We start from the raw sequence: 27,922 nt of genomic DNA, 5'->3' as shown, positions 1-27,922 counted from the left end.
CCAGGGGGCCCAAAATCGACCTTGAATTTCGGCGTCACAACACCTGCCCACATATCAAATATCATTGTAATCCATCCAGAGGTTCTTGAGTTATGCTGACTACAATAGTCCGGAAACACAAACACAAACACACACACACACACACACACAATCACACCAAAAACAATATCTCCATTTTTCATGGAGATAACAATACTACAGCACAGAGACGCTGTGAAAATAAAACCATCGCGAATATTTTTAGACTTACAGTATGTTTTACATCTTTCCTTTATAACGACCTGGCGGTTTCTATTGGGTGAAAATGGCTTAATTTTCGCGCGGGATAACAAAGATTAAGAATTAATTCAAGTTATTACACAAAAAAAAACATACTGACCTATAGCCTGAGGTCTATGAATAAGTTTCAACAGTATAAAAAGTCATTATTATAAAAGTGAGGCCTCGTGAGAGGGGTGCCGAATACAGTATGTACGTTTTTGGACGTACGTCACTTATCATACCATCAAGCCACTCAAAGTCAAAGTCAGTTTGCATCTGTCCGCGTTGAACCTCGCTCTTGTAGAGGCGTGATCAGCACTTTGCAATTTGCACTTGCCGATAATGGATGTTCTGGCAAGAAGCCACTTGAAGACATTAAAAGCGACATCGCAAACGATTAAGAATCCCACGTGGGATATAGAGGTGGGCAAATTACTCGCCGGAAAATTGAATTAATGGTGCGGAGAGCAATTTCTTCGCGAGCGAAATAGTATATCGGCCCATTAAAGTGTTAAAAGCACAACCAGTAGTATGGGTACTGATCCTTGACCAGCCCCCCCCCCCCCCCACCAACTTTTGGGCTTCTGCTCGTAATACATACTCAATGTGGGTTTAGTGAAGTTGTATAAACATAATATGCACATGTAATGCTACGATCACATTTGCATCGGTGCCTGCAGGGGGTGTAGCCCCGGTCGGGCTTCGAAGCCACAAATTTGTCCCGGTGGACTGCCGGACATCGGAAGGGTACCTCTTGGTATTCTAACGATTAACTTACGGCGTCAAATTGTTAGCGGGTCCCGGGTTGATTTTAGCACCGAGTTAAAACATTCCAGGGGCCCGGCCGTGCCCAAAATAGCGCGGTAGCCACCGGGTGTCCCGTGGGACCACGTACGGGTCACGTCCGAAAAAAACAGGCCTTAATTGCCCGGTAGGGACCCCTTTTCCAATTGTGACCATAGCATTTTAGCAGTTTCACAGAGTCATGATTTTGGTTGCATGTTGTTTGGTCTTAGCTTACAGGTTTGTACAACTACGTGGAACTTCAGCCCAAAGTTTCCTTTTTCAACACATGTGACATATCAATCATCCGTTTTTCTGCAATTATCTGACTGTTTGTATCATATTACATAAACAAAAACGCAGCCCGACTTACATGTAAATGAAGTGTATTCAGATTTGTGAACAATTCCTCTTACATCCAAAGAGGCAGTATACAATACTTGTACTCATGGCATATCTCATACATATGTATATAGTGGTAATCACAAGGGTAATATCTCTCGGAGGCTACATTGACAGTTACAAGAAACGTTGGACAGCAGAAAAGTACCAAAACCTGACAAATCGCTTCTTCAACAACTAATTGGTTTCCGAAAAATAGGTATCAATAGTGTTTGTCTCTTTCTGTTTTTGATATCATCATACATTTCTCAAATGTAATATTCATGCTGTACTTATCATAAAAAAACAACCACATGGCTCATTGCAATGCCATAAGCCTATTCCGTACTGTATATAGCCTGGCAATATGTCAGGTAGCATTTTGATATTCTATTGACAAATAAAAGGGATACTGAGTACAGGGAAGTTTCTACTGTTTGCATCACACGCTCGTGCAACAAAACATCCTGGTACTGAAAAAGGGTCTGTGATTTTAGCATCTTTATCATCTGTTCAGGATAAAGACGTATATCATCTGAGCAGCTTTGATTCGGTACGGTGTTACTTATATCTGTCATTCTGTCGTAATTTTTAAAACGATACGTGCGACACATATATAGTACAGATTTGTCTTAATATTGATAAAATCATTACAAGTACAAACTGTCGCCAAATCTTAATCATTTCTCTACTCTAGAAAGGTTCTAGATTTACAAAATTCTCTAAGGTCACTTGGCAGTATACTCCCAAGTAAATCAGACGACATTAAGGTTGTCACATTCAAATGATCCCCTCTCAAATGTGGACGGTACGAACAGCACCCTTCACTGCTTCAGTCAACCTTACAGCAGCTCTCTGCTGTTTGCTGTATGGAACCTGACGTTTAAAGATGTGCTGCCTCGTCGAGTGGAATGCCAATTTAGGAGCGTCATATCACAGAGCTGGCGAAAAGGAAACTGCTAACGAGCGCGCTTGCGCCGTTCTGTGCTCGTACACTAGTAATCTGAACAGGCGTGAGGCGGTAACGAGTTGCCGCGACCAAATAAATCACATAGCCGTCTTCCATTACACCCAGAGTGCTCGTATATTTCTACACCACGCTTCCATTACACTCGACACGATTAAATGACGTGTGCAGCGATTGTTCTGACAAGCTACAAAGTAACTATTGTGGATATGTTCTTCACACACATACACATATATAAAGGTTTGCGAAGGAATACGGATATATAGCTCGGCATTGGATGTGACATCTCACTACTTACACTTGTTTGACTCTTGGAGTGTTTGAAACGTGAGGTGCAAACCAATGATCAACCAACTTGATGCTGCCGCACATTGTACTTTTTACGGTGAGAAGTGAGTTTACTGTCTACAGTCAGGCATATAGGAAGTCACGTACAGCCCCAAACACATAATTTCGTGGGTTTGTTCTCGTGTATAATCACTTAATAGAGACTGACTACTATAGCTACTGTTTAACCAGTACATGTTATTCTCTGCATGACATACATGGAAACGTTGTAGCCTATCCAGGTTGACAGGCTCGTAACCAGCATGCGTAATTTTGCCCCAAATGTTCTACTGACAGATTTCCACATGGACAGCAAATATCAGACATGTTTCCCCGACGTATATCTGTTGTGTCCCTATATCAGTGTCATGAACTGTGGCCTTTAGATAAGTGAATTTCATAAGAGTTCTACGTGTGGCTTCATCCTTGTTACAAATGAGAACTTGAGTGAGAATCCCTGTGCGTGAGGTGTCTAAGTCCATGGCTGTGCCCATGCCCGTGAAGATGGCCACACCCTTCCCAGTGCTCAGTTTCAATATAGGGAAACCGCAAAGTGGTAAAATTGTGCCCCGTGCTCTTCTCAATACAAGTCAAGAGATGACGATGTTGGGCGTGGAATATTTCCAGTTCTTTCGGGGCCAGCGGCGGAGGATTTTTCCTCGGGGGGCTGTCATCTTTCAGTTTGTCTGGCCTGTACAAGTTGTTGAAGTTCGAAACGATAACCGTGACGGGAAGTGTTAAGAGAATGACGGAGCTCACGCAACATACCGCCGTCACAATCTTGCCGAACACAGTATTCGCCACTATTTCCCCATACCCTAACGTAGTCATAGTAACTACCACGTACCATGAGGTCTGAGGGATGGATGTAAACCTTCCGTTGGGTACTCCCTTCTCCGCGTAGTAGATCACCGTGGAAAACAAGATTACAGTCATTGCCAAGGCAAATAGCAGGAAACTCAGATCTCGGAGACAACTTTTCAATGTGAGTCCTAGCAGCTTCAGGTTGGTTGACGAACGCGAGAGTTTGAAGACCCGAAACACCCGGAAAACCCTTAGAGTGACGAAGACGCCGCTGAGGTTGCTGTTCTTGGGTAAAATCAGCGCGAGATAGAAAGGTAGAATTGACAACAGGTCGATGATAGCCATGGGACTTTTCACGAACAACCATCGGTCAGGAGCGGCGAACAGTCGGACACAGTACTCCGATGTAAACAACATCGCGCACGACGTTTCGATCACGTAGAAAAGGTGCGGGTACCTCTCTCCACAGTAGACAGGCACATCCTTGTCAGTAGCGCCACAGTACAGCGTCTCTACTGTGTTTGTCGCGATTGAGATGGTTATGAAGAACATAATCACATAGAAAAACGCTGCAGACATGCAGTTTCCCGTTGGGTTCTCAATCCCCGCCCATATCAAACCCCGTATGTCCTCCGGATTCCTTTTTATCAATTTCAGCGCCTCCTTTGCCTTTTCTTGCTTCAGCTGATCGCGAGCCTCTTTCTTATCGAGGTAGGATTCCCGACAACAAGGGCTAATGATATCAGGTAAAGCATCATGTCCGAGCCTGAAAAACATCAGCTCTTCCTCGTAGGTCCCGAGGGTTTCAGCCTCCGGGTAGTGCAGCTTTCCTGTCCGGTAAAAGTTCAATATGTACCGAAAGACCTCAGGGTCTCTATCGAACCTGTACTCGTTAACCGACTCGTCGTAAAAGTAATCTCTCTCTTCGCTACCAAGTAATGTCTCTGGGTAGCGATCCAAGACAAATTTGGAGACTTCAAATATTGTTCCGCCCACGTTGAGAATAACCCTGTCCGCCACCGAGTGCTTTGTGTGTAGAAATCCCGGACATTTGTACCAGGGTATCGGGTCCACGTCGTCCACAATGCCGCCGTGTGAGTAATAACCAAAGCCTCCTGGTGTCTGCGAGGTCTGCTCCGAATCAACCGAGGGTTCAGTGTCATCCCATAATGGCTCGGAGTCCATCTTCGTCTCAATCGATTCACTCCATACGGAATCAAAAGTAGCACTCCTTTGAATGACGGATGTCTTGGTAGTCATGACTGCGTTTCGTCTGACTGAATCCAGACTGACTTCCAGATCGACCGACCCTCCCAGAAGACGGTCATTGAGTGCCAGTTTTGGTGTAGGCTTCCCCCTCCTCCTGTTTAATGTAGGCGAGTGATTCTGTTCACCAGTTGCGTCAGGCCGCCTTATTGGCCCGTTTCCCGACAGGCTCCTCCTCATGATGGTCGTATATCGGGAAAACGCTACGGACCGAGACGGGGTAGATTTATCACTTCTCTCCCGCCTCTGTCAGTCCTCCACGGGTTGTTTGGCAAACCATCGCAGCAAGGGCAGCCGGGTCGTCAGCTCAGCGGCCGTCCGGATCCGCACGGCGGGAGTTTGTTGTATCGTACAGCCCAGCTTGGATCGATGGAGCCCAGGCAGCTATGGTATTCCGGACCACGCGTCTGTACGCCCCTGTGATGGGATGCATGTGAGGTAGTTAAGTGCACGCAATGGTATAGCAAGCGTGGAAACAAATTCAGCAGAGAATTGAAAGTCTAGATGATGAGATTGGTTCCTACATCTATACGTGAGTTTGCACTTTGTGCGGCTAATGATGTTATTATCTATCAGTTACCCGACGAGGTTACGTGTTGATAAGAGATCCCCTCCACAAATAGGCAAATAGAAAAGCGCTAAGCAAATCAGATACGCCAGGTCCCAACAGGATAAACATGCAAGTCAGATAGTATAGTTGCAAGTCAGATAGTATCATTGAATTTCTATCAAAGAAGTCAACACTATTCGCATTTAATGCATTTCCAAAGCGGGGCCCGGTCGGGCAGCTTATGGGAACGATTTTTTTTTTGTTACTTCGGTTCGGTTTTTGACAGAACAAGGACGATCCGCACGGCGGGACGACGGGGGACTGCACTCAAGTTTTTTTATAACTTATGTTAACAGTGCCACGTACAGATAACAACATACCCATTCTTTTAGACACCTGGGCGAAGTGAGGAAAGTGCCTTTCCCAAGGGCACAACATCGGTGGCGTCAGGGAGATTCGAACTCGGGACCTTTTGGTTCTGAGTCGAACACTCTGCCGTTACGCCACACGACCCCACGACAGAACGATGGGAACGATTATTATGATATAAAAGACAACAAAAGACACAAAACGTTTAAAAAATCCGAAACATAAATCGTGTATTTTCTTGTTACGCATCTTTTTATTTTTTAATTTTGCAAACAGCCCGGCCGGGTCCCGAACTGGAAATGAGACCGTAGAATAAGTTGACGAGTGAACGCGGGATTTGGTACTTTGAATGGACGGCATTACATTGCAAGCGCAGTATTGAATTTGGCTCGAGGGTGATATAAAGCAAATCGTTCTAACACTTAAGGGCTCCTATGAAAGGTAATAAAGTCACGACGCTCTCAAAACCATTAGGACACAAGAGGATGAAACGGCCAGTGACTAACAGTCTTTTATGTTATATCTTGAACCAATGGACAAACTATAAACGGAAACATATTTAGCATATATGTTTGAGATTGTTATGACTGAGGGATATAGCTATTGAAGAAAGCAACGAACTGCAAACTTCTTTTTCTTGGAATTATCTATAACACGGCTTGTAACTTTATATAGTTGTGAAAGGACATGAAAGATACCTTTATCTGCGCTGCAATGCGTTTCAGTAGTGTGTTTACGATCACATACGTGCTAAAACGAACTTTTACTGGAGTCCGTCCCATAGCAAAATGACCTTCTATGTGACCACTGTACATCACATTTTAGTTGATTACAGATGCTTGCATTTTACAAGTTCTATAAAAGTAAATGTACGATGTTCTGTCAGCAAAAGTTGCATACTTCGAGTTCAGATGTCATCGCGGATGAAAAGTGATAATTATTTATTTTACTACAGTCCATCCGATGACCAAATGACCTTCTATGTGACCACTATACATCACGTTTTAGCTGATTACCAATGCTTACATTTTACAAGATCTACAAAAGTAAATGTACGATGCTCTGAGCAAAAGTTGCATAGTTCCAGTTGACATGTTATCGCGGATGAAAAGTGTTGTTTATTTATTTTACCAGCCCTTTCATACTGTGTTGTAGTCATGTTTTATATAGGGGTCAAAGTTTAAAAAATTATTAATTCTTACGCCGTTTCTTTACAATAATTTTGAGTGGTTTAGTCAAGGACTAAACCACTATATCATCAAATGTTAGATGATGATATATCTAATGGGCAACGTACACACGAAAAACTAATAGGCTTTCTACAGCAGGTTTGTCAATATAGATGGTACGTAGTGGAAATATGCCTTATCTCAAGCACACATCTTTGAAAATGGTTTATATTAATCTTTACATATTAAAAACAACCGCGCCTAATGGGGCAAGTTTAGGCTGAATGGATAGCTATATAATTAGATTAAAAATTAGGCGAGATGCTTACAAAAACAAGCTGTATTTGTACGTTTTATAAGTACAGAACTGTCGTCTTTGGAAATGGGTTTGATTAATCTTTGAATATCAAAAACAACTGCGACTAATGAGGCAGTTTGGGGCTGAATGGATAACTTTATAATGAGATTAAAAATTAGGCGAAATGCTTACAAAAACAAGCTGTATTTGCACGTTCTATAAGTACAGAACCGTCGTCTTTGGAAATGGTTTGGATTAATCTTTAAATATCAAAAACAACTGCGACTAATGAGGCTGAATGGATAGCTATATAATGAGATTAAAATCAGGTGAGCGGCTTAAGCCAATCATTTCAAAAAACAATCTGTGTTTGCACGTTCTAATGGTAAGAGCTAACGTCTTATGGCATATAGCGGTTTATCAGTAATGTAATTAGCATTCAGATCAGCCATTGGACGTTATTCAACCGTGTTTCAAACGGTGATAAATTACTGTTGCGTCTATTGCTCTTACAGACTGACACAATCACTAACATCTAGAGTACACTACATTGTCTAAATATAGAATGTATTGTATTAAAGAATGCAGTGCATTCAATGGGGAGTTCATGGTCTATCTATTCACGAACTAAACAAAAGGAGTCTGTTGATATAAGTTTAGGTCTATTCGTCCTGGAAAATGTTACAGTTTTCCTTTGGGACAAAAAAAACTATTTTCTATTAACTGACAGCTTTTTTGAAAGTCTTTGAAAGACTTTTGTTGGGTAACCAGTTTTATCATTCAAGGACAGAAATGTCGCCATCTCCTGTTGATATTCGTGCTGTAATGTTGTCTTTGGGGGATTCAAAAAGCCAACACCAGGGAGCTGAAAGTGGACTATGACGCTCATGGTATTCCATTGGCCTTGGTGAGTTTAAAATGATTGAATAGCTATAGGGCTGCCAGAACTGTCAACTGACTTAAAGGGATTGTACATCTCACATCGGTCTTTGTGCCTGAACAACAACTCGGAAATGAAGAGTACGCCATACTGGGATGGAAGAATGCTTATCAGACATGCATATAATGCAATTTTCATTTCACAGCATTGAGATCATATCATAAAATATTGATTGCTGCATCCAATAAAAGGGCAGTTTCCTAGAATGTCCAAAAGCCCTTTAGAGTTGATACCATCAAAACAAGTTGTATTATCTATAGGATATCACTGTAGTCTGTGAATACTTCTCAAGTAAACACACATCTAAAGCCTATAAGAATATAGTGTGTAGCTTCATCATATCAGAAGCAGCTGTATATAATTATGATTGAAGAACTAAAACCATCTCTTTTACTCTACGAAATTATCAGGCATTTAAGATTTCGTAGAAGCAATTTTATACATAACTTCGCATCGTATTTCGGAACTTCTGTTTAAAATGAAGAGAAACTTTGTTGAAAGCCATTTCAGTGTCTCCTGTCTTCAATTTACATTCCCATGAAAGCTGCTCTTTGGTATATGATCGCTCTAACTCGGCTATATATAGCGCATTCACACCAGCTGTTTAACGTTGTACACAGTAAAATGCACATAAACCCGCTGTCGCAATCAACTCAAGACTGTCAATCATTGTGTTATTGTGAGAGCTTGGACAATTACGTTATATCCTTCTCCAATCAAATGCTATTTATTTCGCTGCCACCTGGGGCTTCGCTGTAATATCACGATCATTAACAGAGAGAATAACTGTCTAGTATTAAAAATTCAAATTTCTGCACGGGGAACGCGTTTACCATTTGCTGCTAGCTTATTCATAAGCTATTCACCAACCGAAAGTAATACTAGTAGCACAGAATATTACATAAAGCTGTCCCAAATCTCGCCAAATTAGACATGCAAACGCCGTGCACGTAGCAGGGATTCTGAATCCTGATAAAACGGTCCTGAAAATGTTTTTAAAAAACTCATTACATTGTTATCATGTAGTTCGAGGGACCATTGCCCGTTAGTAGTCCGTCTACATACGTTACTTTATGTACCTCAATGGCTTCTACTGATGGGGTTTTTGACCAGCAGTTATCAAAGACTGGAATTTTTGCAGTCGTCATATCTGGTCATGATACCTATCTTATGATTGGATGTAGAGTAACAGAAGAAACTTGTTTCCGAAATGTGCGCTCAACGGTTGTCCAGAAAGTCACAAATGCATTCATACTTATATTAATGGGTACAATTCACAAGCGAAAGAAGATATTTCTTTCTGTCATCCCCATGTGATAGGACGTATTGGCACATAGGTGTTCCGAAAGGATTATCAACACGCACTTGAACACCTTGGACTTTCAACTCTCGCCACCAGACGTGAACAGTTGTGCCTGAAGTTCGCTAGATCCCTGATGGACTCTTAGTTCAGGGACTGGTTGCCACCACCTAGGGCTCAGATCACTGGCAGAGTGACTAGGAAAAATCCCAAACTGAACTGTCCGAAAGTAAAAACTAACCGGTACTTGAACTCCTGCATTCCATACATGACCCGCCTTATCAACAAGTATGATCAGTGACTCGTTTTCCTGTAAATGAGTCCAACCTTGTATGTGACATCATACACTTATTTTAGATATGCCAGTTTTAAGGTCTTACGAATACGCATGCTATCGGACAGTATTGCACCGTCTATACAACTTGAAGTTGTTGTTTTGATTGATTGATGATTGATATGTTTGTAAAATGGTTTTAATTCAGCGGCAACACTGCGATTTCCAATAAAGTTATCTTGTATCTTGTATCTTAAAACAATATGTACATTCGAGACACTTCACAACGATACAAAAAGTTGTCAAATCTGCTTGTGTAGCCTGTGGCTGGCCACATACAGGTAGGTCGTTCGTAGCGATATATCAGCTGCGGCCTTACCAGCCTGACTTAACACGAGCGCAACTGTATTCAACTCACTACACCCAGCTCAGGGTATCTGGCTTGCAAAACAAATAAATCAATCGGAAACCTGAAAGCAAGTTGGCCATTTTCTCTGCGTCAGATACAATTTGAAACATTATGCATGGAAACGTGGTATCAGAGGGGATGTAAGCATGCGCACTTGTGTCAACATCAGATGCGTTCAAGGCTACTGGTCCGTTGTTTATGGTCAGTTCGTCCATCCAGTGTCACGGTAGCGATTATATAGATCTTATCATCTTTTGGCGTGGAGTGTGAACTATAGGCGCGAGGCAGTGATTTAGAACAAGCTACTTCCTTTGAGGCCTAAAATACGGCAAAGCAGGCATCTTCAATTGAGGTGAAGCATGATGCTTTTTCAAGTAGCTAGTGGTAGTGGAATGCGGCTTCGCTACAATGTGTTTTTTTGTCAAGCACACCGGGTCACCCCTACTCTTCTCGATAAGTGTGTTGGGGCCTTTTACGTGCAGAGGTTTGACGCTTGAGGCTTATGCCTGAAGCTCCCTCATACACGGGGCCGCCGGCTTTACGTCACTGTCCGAAATGACGAATACAATCCCTTACAACATGTCCGAGCTGGGCCTGACCCTGGATTGAACTTGGTCAATAATTTGTGGTCAATTATTTTTCGTGCTGCATTTGACCTTTTAAGGTAGAAATTCGTCTGAATTCAAATTACTATATAAGAGACCCAATGGAAAATATCAGTTCATGCTTCGTGCAATTCTATATATATTTTGTTGCATTGATAACAATATTTCAGAATTCGTGTAATTCATGTAGATGTTGCTACATTGGTCACAAGCAGTGCCTTGCTAACCCATGTGAATCTGACTCCACGAGACGAATAACGTCGTGACAATTATGAAATGATCATTCGTGCATTCAGATAAAGACATGAGGACCCGTGTACGATGTATTCTCGTCATTCAGGAAATCTGGGTCATGAAGGGAAAGTAACTGACAGCGCAATTTGATTGACAGTACTCCAACGGAAGTTGATGAAGCGCATGGTTGAATTCAGCACGTCAGCGGTAATTCTAGTGTTTCGTTGTAGTTAGAAACCACGCCTCTGGTGATCCGATTCTAACGCTTTTCTCTTCTTTTTTATTCCTTCATTTGTTTTTCATTTATTGAGGTTTGTGGAAGGTCTGGCAAACAGGTGACTATCACCTTTCCAAGATGTCATCCCGAAGACCAAACTGTAAGGTTTGATCCACTCACACCAACGGGAAGGACCCTTTACTCTTCTTGGTGATTTTTTTTACATGCTCGAGGTGTGGCTTTCATCAAACACAGTTTTACGTCACATCTGAGAGAGCGTCCCTAACCAAAGCTAGGTACTTATTTTCACCAGAGTCGAGTGAGCAAATATGTGTAAAGTGCCTTCCTTAATGGTGCAACACTGGGGCCTGCTGGGGACTCGAACCCAGGACCTTCTGATTCAATTCATCGACACAAACCACAAGATCACCATGCTACCTTTCTTTAGTTCATCTGTAATGATTGAGATGACAACTAGGCGAATAGCAGGAAATGCGCAAGAAGTGTAAAATAGAATCAGACATCGTAAAGTCCATCAAATCCCAATATAACGTTACCTTCACTTGAAATATGAATTTTGAATTTTTCATGAACCACATTTGACAAAAGAAAGCACTTCCAACGCGTACACGACCACATCGGTAAGTTGTGATGGAAGGTCATAGCTGATGTCAGTTCACAAAAAATACCATTAAAAGAGGTCATCGCAAAAGGGAGATCTACAGAAGAATCTATCCATGCACATACTGATGGAAGGTGAGCGATAAGAGCTAAAAGCTTATACCAAATGTCGTGGCCTCGGTAAACTAATCATTTCGATAGGAGGCCATTTGACCGAGATAAAAAGAGTTCAAGTGAAGCAAGAGCTGGCTAAAGTGATTTATCTGGCCGATCTTGTTGGAAGGACGCGATAGTCCTGATAGAACGGATCAGGCCCGCAATGTGACGTCATGATCTTGATGACTGTATGGCTGGGTTTACACATAGGTTTTCGGAGTCGACTCGGGTGTGTGTGTGAGGAGCTTTGGGCTGCTCAAATGGAGTTTTCCGACTAAAATACGCTACTTGAGTGGCATAGGGTTCCCCTGGCACAGCCCTGAGTCGACTCCAAGGCGACTCAAAAACGCCCATGTTCATCAAATGCCAACACCGGGCAATTATATTACTAGTTGAAGAACCGACTGCCATTTTCCTATCATAGTAATGCGAAAAATATACTTTCATACTAGTATTACATGATTGTACCGGGAATACCAGAATTTGAAAGAGTTTACAAAAGCATGTGGTATGAGCGCAGATAGCAGCATGCTCAAAATATGTGACGAATACGACAAAAAAATAATTATACAGGTATATTGTAAGAAAAATAGTTTCGCAGGACTGTCGACTGGTATGCCCAATAAATAAAAGAAAATGATCTAATTTATATGCCCCTATGGCCTAGGGTAACGATAAGCCTATTATTGGTGTTCTTTGAGATGCTACACTGGTGCTTTGGCGTTAGGACCGGGGATTAAGAACCCATTATCTTCCCGCATTGGGAAATATATTTCACATGGCATTTTGATGTTTCTGGGTCAGGTGCTTCCACCATTCGTTGGTAGAGCGTATGCACAGTCACACATTGAACAAGAGTTCGATTTACTCTTGTTCAAATAACTCACGCCCCAGTTAAATATCCATACGTCTTGTTAAGTTGTAATTCATTGATTTTGCTAAAAAAGTTTCGTGTGAGATTATACATACGCTCTAGTAAGGAATGTTTGAAAAACCTGAATATTTTAAGCTCTTATCAACAATTAACTGGAATTACTGATGTCGCCAGTAATAACGGAAGTATCTGTTGAAGAGTGAAATGCCTGCATAGATATGGCTATCATGGACAAGAGAAACAGACGATTCCCAACCCTTCCAACCTCCATTGACGCCAATTAGAGAAGTTCCAGATGCTTCAGCTTGGCCTTTTAAAAGGCACTCAGTCTGCCTCCTTTCGAATGGGTTATGAATAGGTAAGTCTTCATTCGGTGGGTCCTTTTGAAGCCAGGACATTCGTGTATAGTGTTCACCGTCTGTTATCATTACCAAACGCATTTCAGTGATGTTGATAAGACATCTCTAAAAGGACAGATGGGGAAACTGCTATTTTTAAGATGAATTATTGTGCTGTTTCAAGGAGCCAAGCTGGTCTTGTGGCTGGGGCTGTTGACTCAGAATCTAAATATTAAGGCTCGGGGTTCAAATCCCTAGCAGGCCCCAATGCTGTGCTCTTGAGAAAGGCAAATAACACCTATTTCCTAACTCAACACGGGTGAAATGAATACAAAGCTTTGGTTAGGGACGTCCTCACAGACGGGACGTAAAATGGCTTTGCGAAACAAGCAAACCAACAAACCAACAAAGCGTATGTACTGGAAACAATAATGGCATCTTCTGAATTTGTTTAACATTTCAGCGGTGTATTCGGGAAATGCAATACAATTCGTGCTGCACAGCAAAAATGGGAATCCAATGGGGGAAAATTGCCCTCGGGGACGAATATTACACTGACCCATGCACAAATGAAAAGTGAAAAAACCCTAACCCTTTTGATATGCCTGGCTTGGTTTCTTGGGATCTGAGGGTCCCGTAGGATTCTAAATATGGATTGAGTATAAACTGCTATTAGTACAATTTCTTGTGCTTTTCATATTAGGGAACAATTAGAGCATATCTTTTGATTTTTCAAAATTTAGTGATGTACATGTAGTCAGACATGCAATACAAGACGTGCTGTACAGCAGAAATGGGAATCCAACGGGGAACAGGAAATTGCCCACGGGGACGAATATTACACCTACCCATGCACAAATGAAAAGTAAAGCAGTGCTCAAAGACCCGAACTCTTTAGATATGCCTGGCTTGGTACTTGGGGACTGAGGATCCCATAGGAGAAAGCATGAGTACAATGTGTATATATATATATACTCCTGTAATGTAAGAGGACTCATCCCGTACTACATCTTACAAGTCTTTTGCAACACAGATTACTCTTGAAGAATGTTTGCTGTTGTGTAGTCGAAGATGTCATACATTGTACCTTGTGCAGTTCTTTTGCAACAAAGTTTATCATTTATCAATCAAAAACCATCACAATACACTTAATTGAGATAATGATTGGATCTCAGCATTGATTTGGTATTAAATGCTGTAAACATAATTGCTTGGGAAGTTGAGCTAGGTTGCCCATCATGGCTGGAGGTCACTGGCGATCAATAGCGCACAGTTGTTGTGGAGCTGCTCAGTAATGAGGATAATTGCTTCCGACCAGACGGACACATATAATTAAGGTTTTCTTACGTAGCAGAACCGATGTCTTCTGAGACTAATGGGAAATCGCTAAGGAACCTTGGCGTCGTTACAGTTCAGAGAAAGTAATCACCCTCCCCATTAGTACTGAAGGGTTGGTCGGACGTGGTCAGTGAACTAGAGATACCGGGATCAAAGTACTCGCACGGCGCGTGATCCGGTAAATTTGGTTCACGCCAGTCTCTTAAGCCCCGGTTACACATAGCTGAACATGGCCTCCCGAAATAACCAAACATGGTTGGGAGTCACCAGGGAGTGGTTTGGTCGGCTGGTGTTCGGCGCGTCGGCTGCTGGTCGGCTGTTCAAACCATTCGACTGTGGATGTGGTGTCTGGAATGTGTTGGCTGTTAGTTGGGAGTAAGTCAATATTGGTCAGGGGTGTTTGGGAGTTGAATTTGACGCTTAGATATAGTACTGGTCACACTACCACCAACCTTTATTGGCTAATGGTCGGGAGTCACGTTCGGCCAGGTGTAACCGAGGCTTTACACACGCCGGAATCCAATACAGAAAGGTCGCTCCAATACACAGATATAGAATCCAAAGATATTACAGTCAAACCTATATGCAGCAACCTCTCAGGGGACTTAGGAAAAATGGTTGTTGAGGACAGGTGGTTGCTGAGGACAGGGTGGGTTAGGGTAGCTTATGTAAGAATAGACGGGGCTGTTTTAATGTTGCTTGTGAATGGAGGTGGTTGCCTGAACAGGTGGTTGCCCGACCAGGTATGATTGTACAAGCCTACAGATTTGTAATTAAATTCAATTTTTGAAACATATCTAGCAACATCCGTTTCCTAAAATGTCCTAGCCACAGCGTTGTGCCTTTGTTGCCGAGTTGGTAGTACCTGATGCTTCAACTGCTTACGAATGTAACGACAGATTTGCAGCCCAAAATTAATTCGAGGCGTTGGTTACAAATACCAGTTAAAGGGCATTTTCGAGTGTGTAAAAGAATGGGCAGCCCCGGGTGGCCTTTCGGTAAGTACTGTTTTTCTCTCTGAAGGTGACCCAAACTGTTTACTGCGTTTTCATGCAATGAGGCTCTATTTCGGTGCTAGCCTTGGCTCAGAGATCGAACATTCTGTGGTTGATACGCAGTCCCCCGAGGTTTTGGGCTCAAGCCCCTGCTATACCCCGATGCTGTGCCCTTAGGAAAGTCACTTCACACGAATTTCCTTGCCAGGGGAAAATGGGTACCTAGCTTTGGTTAGGGCCGTTCCTCGGCCTCGGATAAGACGCTAAATGAAGGTTGAAGATAGACACAATAAGAGCACTTTAAAGATCCCACCATACTTGAAAAGGGTAGGGGTCCTTCTCGGCGTGCGTGTGTGTGTGTGCACGTGTGCGTGCGTGTGTGTGTGTGCGTGTGTGTGTGTGTGTGTGTGTGTGTGTGTGTGTGTGTGCGTGTGTGTATGTGTGTGTGTGTGTGTGTATGTGTGTGTGTGTGTATGTGTGTGTGTGATGAGCACGAGTTGTGCGTGTGTAATTTTGCAACACTTGGCCCCCGATACTCGAGCCTTATGAGGTTTAGCACATACTAATAGTTGAGTTCCTTAATCCCTACGCCATGCCAACAGCTTTTTACCACTCGGAAACCACGACCATAACAGTTGCAGAAAGTTTCCCATGTATAATGCAGAAGTAGAAAAAGAAAAGGACGAGCAGCGCAAGTGATATGGGATTGCCATCACGTAGTGAGGCACCAATTTGTCTCCCATGAAGGCCCATTAACTCATTTGCATGGCAGTTAAAACTTTCCACAAGTGCTCTATTCTATTTCTACACACGCCCACCTCTGATCTTTGAATGCTCTCCAAAAGTCTACGCACGTCAAACCGAGTCAAGCTTAGCCTACATGACATCTCGACCTTCATGAACAACTCCGCAGTTTGAAAACTTTCCAGTCCAGTGTTAGAATGTTATTGATCTTGTGTATGGCTACAATACGCATATATTTTACCTAAGGCTAATAGCGTATCTTACACAGGAGTCTATATTTCCCGTTCCACAAATGCCGAATAATCGAATTATTAAATGTCAGGAGGAACAAATTTAAAACAGAATAGCTGTGTATACGTGTACAGCAATATCATTGTCACGCATCAGCATATAAAGATGCACAACAGCGCTGATGATACAAAACCCCAATGCTGCCTACCTCCAGTCGGTCTCTAATAACGTTACGTGTAGAATACAATACAATCATGCAATAACTAAATTGACCTTTGTTTGTATATCATATTGTATTTAAGACCTTCTGAAAGCTGGCAGCATCCGAGTTTTGTATCATCAACGCTGTTCACGATGCAGAGATGGGGAGGCGTGGCAGTAGTATATGTTTGTCCGAGGCTAGCAACACGCAATCATAATTCATAAAAAGTGATGCACGTATAAAAGCAGCGGTCGAACATCAGACTGAGTACGAATCATTGCGCTTTTTCGTTAGCTAGTAGGGTAATGCGGCTTCGGTACGGTTCACAAATGTTGGCCAAGCACACTGAGCCACCACTAGTCTTCTCGATAAATGAATTGGGTCCTCTTTACGTGCAGACGTTTGACACCCTAAATGTCCCTCATAAACGGCTTTACGGGCCCCTCCGATAGGACGATGCGACTCATTTCCAGTCGCGTCCAGGCCCGGACACGAACCTGGGCCGCTGGCTCCACAGAATGTGAACCAAATGTGGTCAGAGTCAGAGTGCGCAAACCACTGCACCACGCGTACACGACTTGTGTATAATTAAGCAAACCTATAACGTAATTGCACGTCCGGACAGCGGCAATCCTTTGTAACTCCCAGCAATAAGCAAGCTCTCCACTGAGATTTTCAATCGCATCAATTTCAAGCCGCTCCACAACAAAGATCAGACAATTACGTTACTATTCACGGCTCTTTCCATGGAACGATATCAAGAGAAATGTATTCCCATCAAAGAAAACCCGAAAGGAAATGAATTAAGAGAGGCTTGAATTCAGGAGAGAGACATCCTTTTAGTGCGATACGTCGTTACAAGACATTATGAAAAGAGTACATTACATTACATTTGATTGAAATTGATTTTAGGAAATTTATAGTCTTTGGCCACAAATACTATTACCTAATGTAACCTAGGTGTATTCATACATCATTACTTCAAGCGTAACCAAACGCTAACACTGTATCCTTACCTCTCTTCCTCTTCAGATCATACAGTTGAGGGTAATCTGTAAACTAAGCTGAACACAACAAGTCGACTTAACTTCAGTTGATCACATATCTCTTGTTCCTTCATCAATTCCACTGTGTTGCACATCATTGGAAAGTCTGTTTACCACACTTTACAACAGTACCCCATCTGTTATGGTTGTACATTCAATGGTCAGGCATCAAGACTGATTGTGTAAGTGGGTCACAAATGAAAAGTGCCGAAATTTCCCTGCCAATTTCTATTGGTAGGGAAATGTCGGTACTATTTGGGGTACCCCACCAACGAGGTTAGCCATGCATCTCGTCTTACAAAAACGTGAGGTATTATTTTGAAGGGCGATCATTGTAATTTTCGTCACTATTTCTCGGGACTTCCTCACATACGCAGCTCTGGTACAAGGACCATGAATAACAAATGGGGTGCAATTGCTTACAAATGAGACATATTGTATAATGAAGTTGATAGAGTAACAATGAATGGACCAAAATCAAGTTTCCCAACTATTTGTGTTAAGTTAACATTCAACTGAAAAAAAAAACTGACAATGGTCAACATCAACAAATTCTTACTTCAAAGTTCGGAGACGGGGGGCGCCATAGACTATCTGCGACTTATAATCTACTGCTCAACGAGTCACGTGTTCTATCTGCATAACGTGACCTCACAGAAGCAGTGGACTGCTCATTCCTTGACAACGACTGGAGTTGATTAGTCGAGAATTTGGGTAAGTCCAATTTTTGTGTGTTGACACTTACAGTTCAACTTTGATTCAGAATCAACAAAGTTTATGTCTGACGTGTCTGTGTCATGTACGCTGGGAAATCTTACGAGGAAACTGGTGAGAACTTTTATATGTCATGACCTACTGACAGGCTTGCCAGCTTACTTAATCGTCTCCGGATGTGTACTTTGTTCACAAGTATCGGACTTCTTATCGACAGAAGTACCCAATCACCTGGTGATGCCATAAGCCGGGATCAGCACTTTATCAAGGATTGACCTCAAAATGTCTATGTAGTTTTTCTTCTTCTAATGGCGTCTTATTTGTATTTGTATCTTTCTGTGCTAGGTTGACAGTGCGTGTACATTCCTGGACCCTTGTATCATGACTTTGTTGTCAAAATCACCAGAATAAAGTACGTCAGAATTTGCCGCTGCTATTGGGATTTCACATTCAATGGTTAACTAGATGGTTCATTGAAGGAGAGAACTGGTTCGCGCATAGGCTGACTTCAACATAAGTTTGAAAACTCTAAGATACCGCTGAAATGCAAATGCTAGATATAAATATTTTCAACATTCCTCCGTCTAACTAATTACCGTTAGCTTGTTGCAATCATGTAGCTAACAGTAATGATGTCATTACTTTTCTGGAACAATTTATCAGCATCCATGTCGACAGCCATGTGGAAAATAGCATCATTTGCTGTTTTCATATGTGATGTAGGTGCAACATACATTTCCATTATTCGAATTACTTTGGTTCATTAATAAGAGTATAAACCTAAAAACGCGAGCTGAAGCAAAGCCTAATTGCACTACTGGCTACTAGAAAAATCATCATGGTTCACTTCAATCAAGGATGACAAAAGAAGAAGAATAAAGCAACACTCCGTATAGGTTTTAAGTCTACGATTCACGTATATGTCATGATTAAAGGCTGTTAGGAGGATCTAGAGAGAGATGTATTACAGAGTAGACAAAGTGAAAACTGCCGCTAGTGTGTCACCCAACGCGGTGTCCAGTGGTTCTATTGATAGATCAAATGGTCAAGATCAAGTGGTTCAAATCGATAGATCTACACACCCCCTCCAAGCGGACGCACTCCATCTACAGCAAAGTCTTCCGACGAATACCCGTAGACGAACATTGTTACAACGTGTTAAAGAAATATTAGATTACAATGGATATTCCTATTTGTGGCACTCCGGTAATACACATTGTAAACCTGAACATGTCGGAACATGCTGAGAAGGAGACTAACAGATATATATATACAATCATTTTTTCATACCTTGGTAAACGACAGCGGTAAGTTAAGATTCTATGCAAAATGTAAAACCACGTACAATTTAGAGAATTATCTTGATCTTGCAGATTTTGATTTGCGCTCAGCCATTAGTAAAATTAGAGTTAGTGCTCATCCTCTTGAAATAGAGAGAGGCCGGTATAGAAAATTACCTATATACGAAAGACTTTGTAAGTATTGTAATACAAATGCCGTGGAAGACGAAATACACTTTATTTCAAACTGTTCATTTCTTGATAATGCACGAAATGAGTTGTCTACTCAGACCACTAAAATCTATCCGAATTTCCCTAAGCTTACAGACAAAGAAAAGACTATTCTTCTTTTAACTACCAAAAACCCACAAATTATAGAAAAGGTGGGACATTACGTCTTCCATTGCTTACAAAAGAGAAGTCAAACCCTTCACTAGTTATAGACAATTACATTTGTAAAATTTAGATAAGCAGCTTTTATACTTATTTTGTACACTGTTCTTTTATGTATGTTATTTGCATTTAGCCTTCGGGCATGAATTTGCAATAAACTTATTATTGATTATCCCATGCACTCTTCAAGCACTTCAATAAGGCTCGTAATCTTGTAATGGATTAATGAGAAGGGGCAGAGACTGTTACTCCGGCTGTTACTTTGTCAGGATGTCGAGCCACATCCTTATTCTTAGCAGCACACACATCCGGCTTTAGCCGTTAATCTACGCAACGTATCCATGTATCCATGCGTGTATTATGAGAAGATGAAAGGTTGATTGACCGAGCTCGTACAGCAATGAAAGCAATCGATGAAAATCAACAAGCGGAGTAGCATGCATATGCGAGTACTGAAAAGGAGAATCTGTACAATGACCCATTGTCTGTCGGTCCTTTTCATGTTACATATACTTGCAATTAGCTCTACCAGACTAACCGCGGCGGCTATAGGGAGAATATTTGCCAGGGGAGTTTGGCCATCGAGGGTTTCAGGTCCTAGGATTGCAGATTGGACCCTCTCTGCGTAGCCGACTCCCTTATAGCTTAGCATACAATTCACTCTATTTGGCCAATTTCTACTATTTTCCCGGCGATCCGCGGGGCCGGGTAGAGGGACGGGTAGAGGCTATTAGTCTATGGAATAAATAGTCTAAGAACTTGCAATAAACTTTAAATTTTAAGGTTTTCCTACAAGACTGAACTCTACGATGCCACAAGCGCATGTTCCTTCGGTACACCGCTTCAATTGCCAGTGACCCGCTGGAGACTGTTGGCGTTATTAGGTCCGGGATAGACCATGGTGACAAAAGTGTTCTGGTGTTATGGGGTGACATGCTTGGGCACCCAAGTCATTCTTACAGTATTAAAACCATCTGTCATTTCCTGTCACTAGCCGTCATGTTACTTTTCTAGATCTGTACCATCTGACAGAAATAATCGAATGGTGAAATGCCCGTGTCAGCTCAATATTGAGAACCACCAGGACAGCTTCTGTAGTGGTCAGAACGACACGGTGCACTTGTTTTGTGACAAAAAGCTGTCCGATAGCAAGAATTCCCATGGCGGTAACTACTTGTTCTTGAGCTGTGCTTTAGATGGGCCACAAATGATGCATGGAGATGCAATGTGGCTACTTTTTGTATCGGAAATCGAAAGTGAACACCATTAAGAAAGGGTCATACACAGCTGTACAGCTAAATGTAAATTGAACTGGTAATGTCATCTAGTTATTCTTGATGTAGATGTACATGTACATGTAGGTAGTAAGAAACTGCTGAATCCTGTTAAAGGTTATGGCAAACCAATTGCAAGGAGGCTTTAAAATGCAGAATTACCAACAAGCTTTAATCTATTTGCTTTGCTTCGTTGTAGCTCATTAATAGTTAAAAAGCAATAGCGCCACTGTAGATGTCTATGACACCAGTTACAGTTTGGTCAATGACATTCCGTGTCAACAGGCAACGCATGATTAACTTTTACTGGCGAAGACCGCTTCTCATGTCGCCGAATATTGCACGAGTCCATTGTAAATGTCAGCTATAATGATAATGTTCTCAAGTCAACCCTACAAATCAATAAACCCTCTTCATATTCCAGAATAATGAACAAGTTGACTGCAACGTCAGATGTAATAACAAGTCAACTCTATAAATCGATAAAAACGTGTTTATTCATTCACGAACGCGTTAGATTTCACTTGTAATGCCATCTTGTAACACAGGATGAAAGGATTGATAATCATTTGCCTACTCCAGAATCGATTAAGCATTCGTCAGCTTTTTTATTATTCAGAACAGACGTGACAGATGCCTGGAAGGTGCCGGCTGTGGTCGCACCTTTAGATCTAACACCTGAAAGATTCTAGCTGTGGTCGCACCTTTAGATCTTACGTCTGAAAGACCGGCTGTGGTTGCACCTAGTACCTTTAGATCTTACGTCTGAAAGGTGCCAGCTGTGGTTGCACCTAGTACCTTTAGATCTCATACTGAAAATCCACTAATGGTCTTTGATAGAACTCATGACTGAAGAGTGTGTGGCTGGCAATATGACAGACTGCATGATCAAAGTTAAGTATCATAATCCAGGCATAAATACTTTTATACGTCTCTGAACATCGCTTCATCTAGATAGATAAGAACTTATATCCACCGAATGAAACAGTGAAAGTGTCCTTTCGTCCTTCAACCAGTGTTCAACTTATACTTGATCGTTTCTGGGTTTGATGCGGCTTATGGTGTCGAGGACAATCCTGACCTCATGGATGTGTCGTAGCGGAAACTCCAGACTACTGGCGTCAACTTCCTGATTAAACATTTGCCTCACACGCTAGCGTTGCATGGGGTGAGAGGTCCTAATACATTCATTACACACCAACTAAATCCCATAACATCTGTCCAACTTGGTATTTACAAGTTAAAGGTTCTCTCGGCAAGTTAGAAGTTTGCTTTTTTTACCACGCCATCTACTGAGTACTGAATCTACCAGTGGTAGAATGAACGATATTCTATGCGTTTTCATACAAAACGTTGCCACCGGTACATTTGGGGGCATCCTTACTACATTGCTGTAAACAACGCTTGCAGCTAGATGTGCAAAAGTTAGGTGTGACAGGTCGCCCAGTGTAATATAGTTCCCTTAGTTCGGAATCACTTTGTGTTAACGTTGTTTTTAGTGTTGAAAGAAAAAGCTCCTAACACGCCTTATAGCTTCCTACCAATGATGCACAGCGTGAACGTCGATCAATCTCTACCGGATCACGATGATTATCCCTCCCCTATAGGTCCTACCCCCTCCCACCGTTATCCATCAGCCTCGAAGGCACCCATGATAATTCTCGTAATTATGCAACTTCCGAAATGACGTACGTTTCTTCTCAGTTTGTCGCCAAAATGTCACTGATATAAAGATAGCTGATGCAATCCACGTGCCTAATGACGTCCGTACGTCAGCTAGCAGGCAGAGTATCTATGGATTTGTAGCATGGGTGCCCCGGGGACTAATATCTGACTGACGGACCGTGATACGGCAAATGCATATGGCCAATTTATAGAACGAGAGGGCAGACGTACGCTGTAGAGGCTTTTAGCTGCTGTTTGAGGACCACTTCTTCAGCCCTGCATTTGACGACTAAATGACTCGTTGCGCTTCTAACGAGAGTGTAATATGGATGGCAAAACTACTGCCCATTGATTACAGCGGTAAAACTTTTCTTAAAAACACTCGGGTTTAAGGGATGAGTCATCAGGAAAGTGTTGATGAGAGCCAATCAGCGGTCTTCAACTTAATTTCGTCATCGAGATTATATTGTAGAGTGTAAACATGGTACACATCAATCATGTAATCGCTATTTTGTCAAGGAGCAATGAAAACGGGACGTTGTTCCATTTGTGCGTAACATCTGTTAAGCCCATTTCAACACTGTCCAATTAACGTTTAATACCAAGCAGGCAAATCGGAATTAATCATCTCTAGCTATCTGCAGATGGCTTGGAGTCAACAAATTACTGATGCTCAATGCAGAATACCAATTGGACTAATTAGTCCCTAGTCGTAACAAAGTGCAGCAGAACACAGCTGTGAACCTTTGCTGCATCGATAAGAGGAAGATGCTCTCGGGTAGAAAAATCCAAGATATATGATGATATCCTAAAACAGCAGCATTAAACAACCTGGGTTTATACAACGCGAAGCCTATTTGTAAAAAGAAAAAATAGAAAAATCACCTGTCTGAATCACCATACTTTAGAGTTGCTCTACGTTAACTTTGCAATATTCGTGCTATTTCAATACTAATGTAGTTTCATCAAATGACCTGATTAAATGTCTTCGACATTCGTCATATGTAACGTTCAGATCTAACATCTACTAACATAATTCCGTCAGGGTACATAATTCCACCACCATGAAAATATACGTCCAAACGTACACAAATCTCCAACCCAACGTCCCATAGTATGATACTTTCTTGTACATCTAAACTGTGCACTAGAGGTCTCTCAAATCTACTGTTTTTCAAAGTGGCGAATTTATGTAACCCGGTGGATTAATGTTAATGGAGGTTACAAGACTGGTACTTTTAACATGTATTCCAAATAATGGGCAGAGGACCATATTGCATTCGCCAGTGCAGTTTGGTGTAATCTTTCATGTAAACACCTTTCACCGAGACTATGAGACAGCAATAACACGTGTATGTAGAAATATTTGCTTACATGATTTTAATTACTTTACAGCACAGTTGTGGCTTGGTATGTCGAAAATCATCAGAAAAGACCTTCTTTTGTAGCGTGTGTCAACGCGTATCTAGTGATGGCTTGTTATTCACTCAACCCGCCATTTCAACACATGGCACACGATGTTGGCTTCATATAACATTAGGAGTATTTAGGAGTATTCAAGCACGCGCAAGGAGAATGCAAATTAACAACCCGAATCGAATGGGATCATATGTACGCACTGCAAACATATTTCCTGGCCTTAGCAAGATAACATAAAGTATGGTTTGTTTCTAAGATGTATGTTTAGCATGAACAAAATACAATCTGGATCAAAGTTGAAATTTAAAAAAATGGACTTACAAGACATTTTCGATTGATCACCTCCAGCCTTTGTCAAGGAATGAGCAATCCACTACTTCCGTGACGTCAGGTTATGCAGACATAGATAGAACACATGACTCGATAAGCAGTGGATCATAAGTTGCAGAAATTCTATGGCGGCCCTCCGTCTCTGTTGATGGATGGCTGTGAAGCCCTAATGTACATGTAGATGGCTTATTTCATTCCTCTTGCAAAAAAGTCAGGTTCTGTGTCCAGGATTCTTACTTTGTCCAGTGAAACTGAGTGTTCAGTTGACTCTGTATGCATGTGCTGTGAAACTTCCGAGGTTGTTTAACTTGGGACTTTGCAATTGTGCAATTGTGGTCTTTAGTGATCTTTCAGTCTCTCCAATGTCATAGACTTTCTGCTCTTATGTCACTGTCCACATAGTCGCGTGTTCTATCTGCATAACGTGACGTCACAGAATCAGTGGCTTGTTCATTCCTTGACTGGAGTTCATCTGTCGAAAAGTTGAGTAAGTCCAAATCTTTTTGATGCATAATGACTTCTCCAAAAACAGATTCAGTACTATGCACAGCATACGTTATAAGAATACGTTATATAAGAATAAGGCATGTTTGACCTAGTTCAGCACTAGGGATGGCATTACGGACATATTTCCTTTGCCCCAACAAGATATGAGTTGAAACGATATACCAATGGTGACAAACAGAGAGACGTGACGAAGCTATTTTTATCAAGAGCTCTACTACAATGCATACATTCAAATCATACTGTTTCTATAAATGAGTGTGGACAACCCTGTATAGCTTTGTTATTGGATTACACTACGACTGCAAACTCGGCACTTACATTAGTAATTTATGTGTCAGCTTTAACGGAACGAGTAACCCAGTATGGTCTATAGACCACAAATTGTGGCCTTAATTATAGCTATGGATCATGTGTCACGCCGTTACTTCAGTGAAGGATGGCCGCCATTACAGCATATCTAATTCCCACCACAGACTGACCCTTACGCCTAATTAGTGAAATATGCTGTACGGAATCTGAGGCGTCCCCGGTAATGATGTGGAAACGGTGGAAGGTTATTATGGGTCAGACATAGCTAACGCTTCTTGCTATCACGTCCCGTCAAAATAAAAGATCAACAGGTCACAACCGTTACGGTTTCTTATATTGATGCTAGCTGTATACCGCGATGGGAGATTACTCTCGTAAAGATTATACAGCGACATGAAACGTCACGTCTACGCTCTTGAGTCGCCAAAACATGTTCAATGAACTCTATAGCTAGCGCATTCTAGATCTAACTTCAGAGAAGTCTGACACCAGCAGATAACCAAACAAAAATGAAAACTTTTAGTATGATTCATCATGAAAGTGGTGGAATTCTTTGTGCTATGGTATATACATTGGAAGCAGTGAATGATGGCAGCACTCTTGCAGCCACTATGTAGCTAGGTATATTTTTCTAAAATCGCTTTTCCCTAGATAAACTTTTACAGCTACCCACCACTTTCTTTTCATCTGTGAGATCGTTAAGTACAGCCTCAAAGATAGATGTCGACAACAGATATGTTTATGTCACTTGAAAGTACGCACGTCCATTTACTTACCTGTATAAATGGCCATGTATCATCCTCTATGTGATCAGACCTCACTCGAACAGGCTCTCAGCGGGTAGAAAGACATTTCTAGATTCCATCCTTTTTACGAGTGGGCGTTTGCGTAGTTTCTTCCGGGCGAGCGAGCAACTATGACCTGCCCTTTTTTGTCGTCAGCTTATCGATTTTCGTCTCCACTCAAATGCTGAACCAATTTCGGGCTAATCAGTTACCACAAGATGTCTCACGAGCACCCTGGTGGCAGGCCTGACGTGGACATATCTGATGACGACCGCTGTCATCAATGCAAATAATAACGTAAACCCTTGGTACGACGCTTATGGCTTACCGTAGTACACATGCGACTGAAGTCCTGTCGCACTGCAGTCGCCACGTGTATATATGCACAACAGTCGCGACATGTGTACTCACCACCTTGTCTATTACAGACAAATTGGCTCTTTTCCTATTTCTCTTTGTAGCAGAGCAGAAAATGAGATTGCATCTGGTTCCCTGAGGGGGTCTGACGTTTTACAAAACGATCTCCAGTATCTCCATCGATGGAACTCCTAAGGCTTTGCTGTTCCAATTAGGCCGCTATTGGCATCGATTGGTTTACACCTCCCACAGTATCATAGCTGGCAAAGATGAAAGGTGACCTTTACAACTATCTGCGCCTCCCCGTTACTTACTGTATGTTAGGAATTACCAATCTCCCCAGAGAATCCCGACCGTGTTGATTAAATCCGATAACTTCTGTAAATAACGGCCGTACTCAAATACTTCACATACACACATAAACCCATGTGGATTTTGTAGAGGAAGGGTTTTAAAACGCATACATAGGTTCATGATAAGACCGCATGGATATGTTGCATCATCGTCTGGAAGTTTGCCGGCAGCTGATATAGTTACAATGATAAAGGCCCTTTGAAATTGATATCCGTGGAAACCCACGCCCAGATTACAGGCTGTACAGAAATCCACTCTTGTGTGGAACTTTGATGATGACGCGCTTCTGCATGTTGAGGCATATTTGGGATTGCCAGCAAAAGCAGTAGATCTTCAGTTGAGACGATAAGGGTGAACTAACGGGAAGGGTCACATTGGGCACGGTGTGAGTGAGTTAAGAGCTCAGCCTGGGGTCGACGTTAACTGCTCTGGCAGATTTAGGCAACTGGCAACAAGATTTCTGAATCAGCTGAACTCAGCTAAGGAGATCCATGAACAAACATCGTTGAACTATTGGAGGCGTTATATGCAACAAGAAATTCTGTACGAAAAGAATACAACAAGCAGGACATTCATGCATGCAGCAATCAGCACCTGGAATGCGTTCCCGGACAGTGTGCTCCGAGATATTTGTGAATGGGGCCTTCAGACCTTTAAGACCCGTGCCCATCGCTATGTCCTAAAAAATCTGGAACGCTTGGAAGCTGTGAACCACTGATTGGTCAGTGAAGTGGATCGCTTTATTTAATTTCTACATTAGCATTCGTGGTATACCGGTAGTGACTTTTGTTGACTGCATGTTATAGACGAAAAATAGAGAAGACTTATGATGCGTA

General features: G+C 42.0%; 1 protein-coding gene across 1 annotated transcript in view; it reads right to left on the bottom strand.

Annotated features, from left to right (window-relative positions):
- Positions 1-1,413: 1,413 nt before the first annotated feature.
- Positions 1,414-27,922, bottom strand: part of LOC136441583 (potassium voltage-gated channel protein Shal-like) — a 50,094-nt gene continuing 23,585 nt past the window's right edge. Inside the window, exon 2 of the mRNA XM_066437954.1 lies at positions 1,414-5,206. Within this exon, the coding sequence (XP_066294051.1) occupies positions 3,149-4,969 (1,821 nt within the window). The 5' untranslated portion in view covers positions 4,970-5,206 and the 3' untranslated portion in view covers positions 1,414-3,148. The remainder of the gene's footprint in view (positions 5,207-27,922) is intronic.

The sequence above is a fragment of the Branchiostoma lanceolatum genome, chromosome 1, assembly GCF_035083965.1.
Source record: "Branchiostoma lanceolatum isolate klBraLanc5 chromosome 1, klBraLanc5.hap2, whole genome shotgun sequence".
Classification (NCBI taxonomy): Eukaryota; Metazoa; Chordata; class Leptocardii; order Amphioxiformes; family Branchiostomatidae; genus Branchiostoma; species Branchiostoma lanceolatum.
This window is presented reverse-complemented; position numbering and strand designations above follow the sequence as displayed.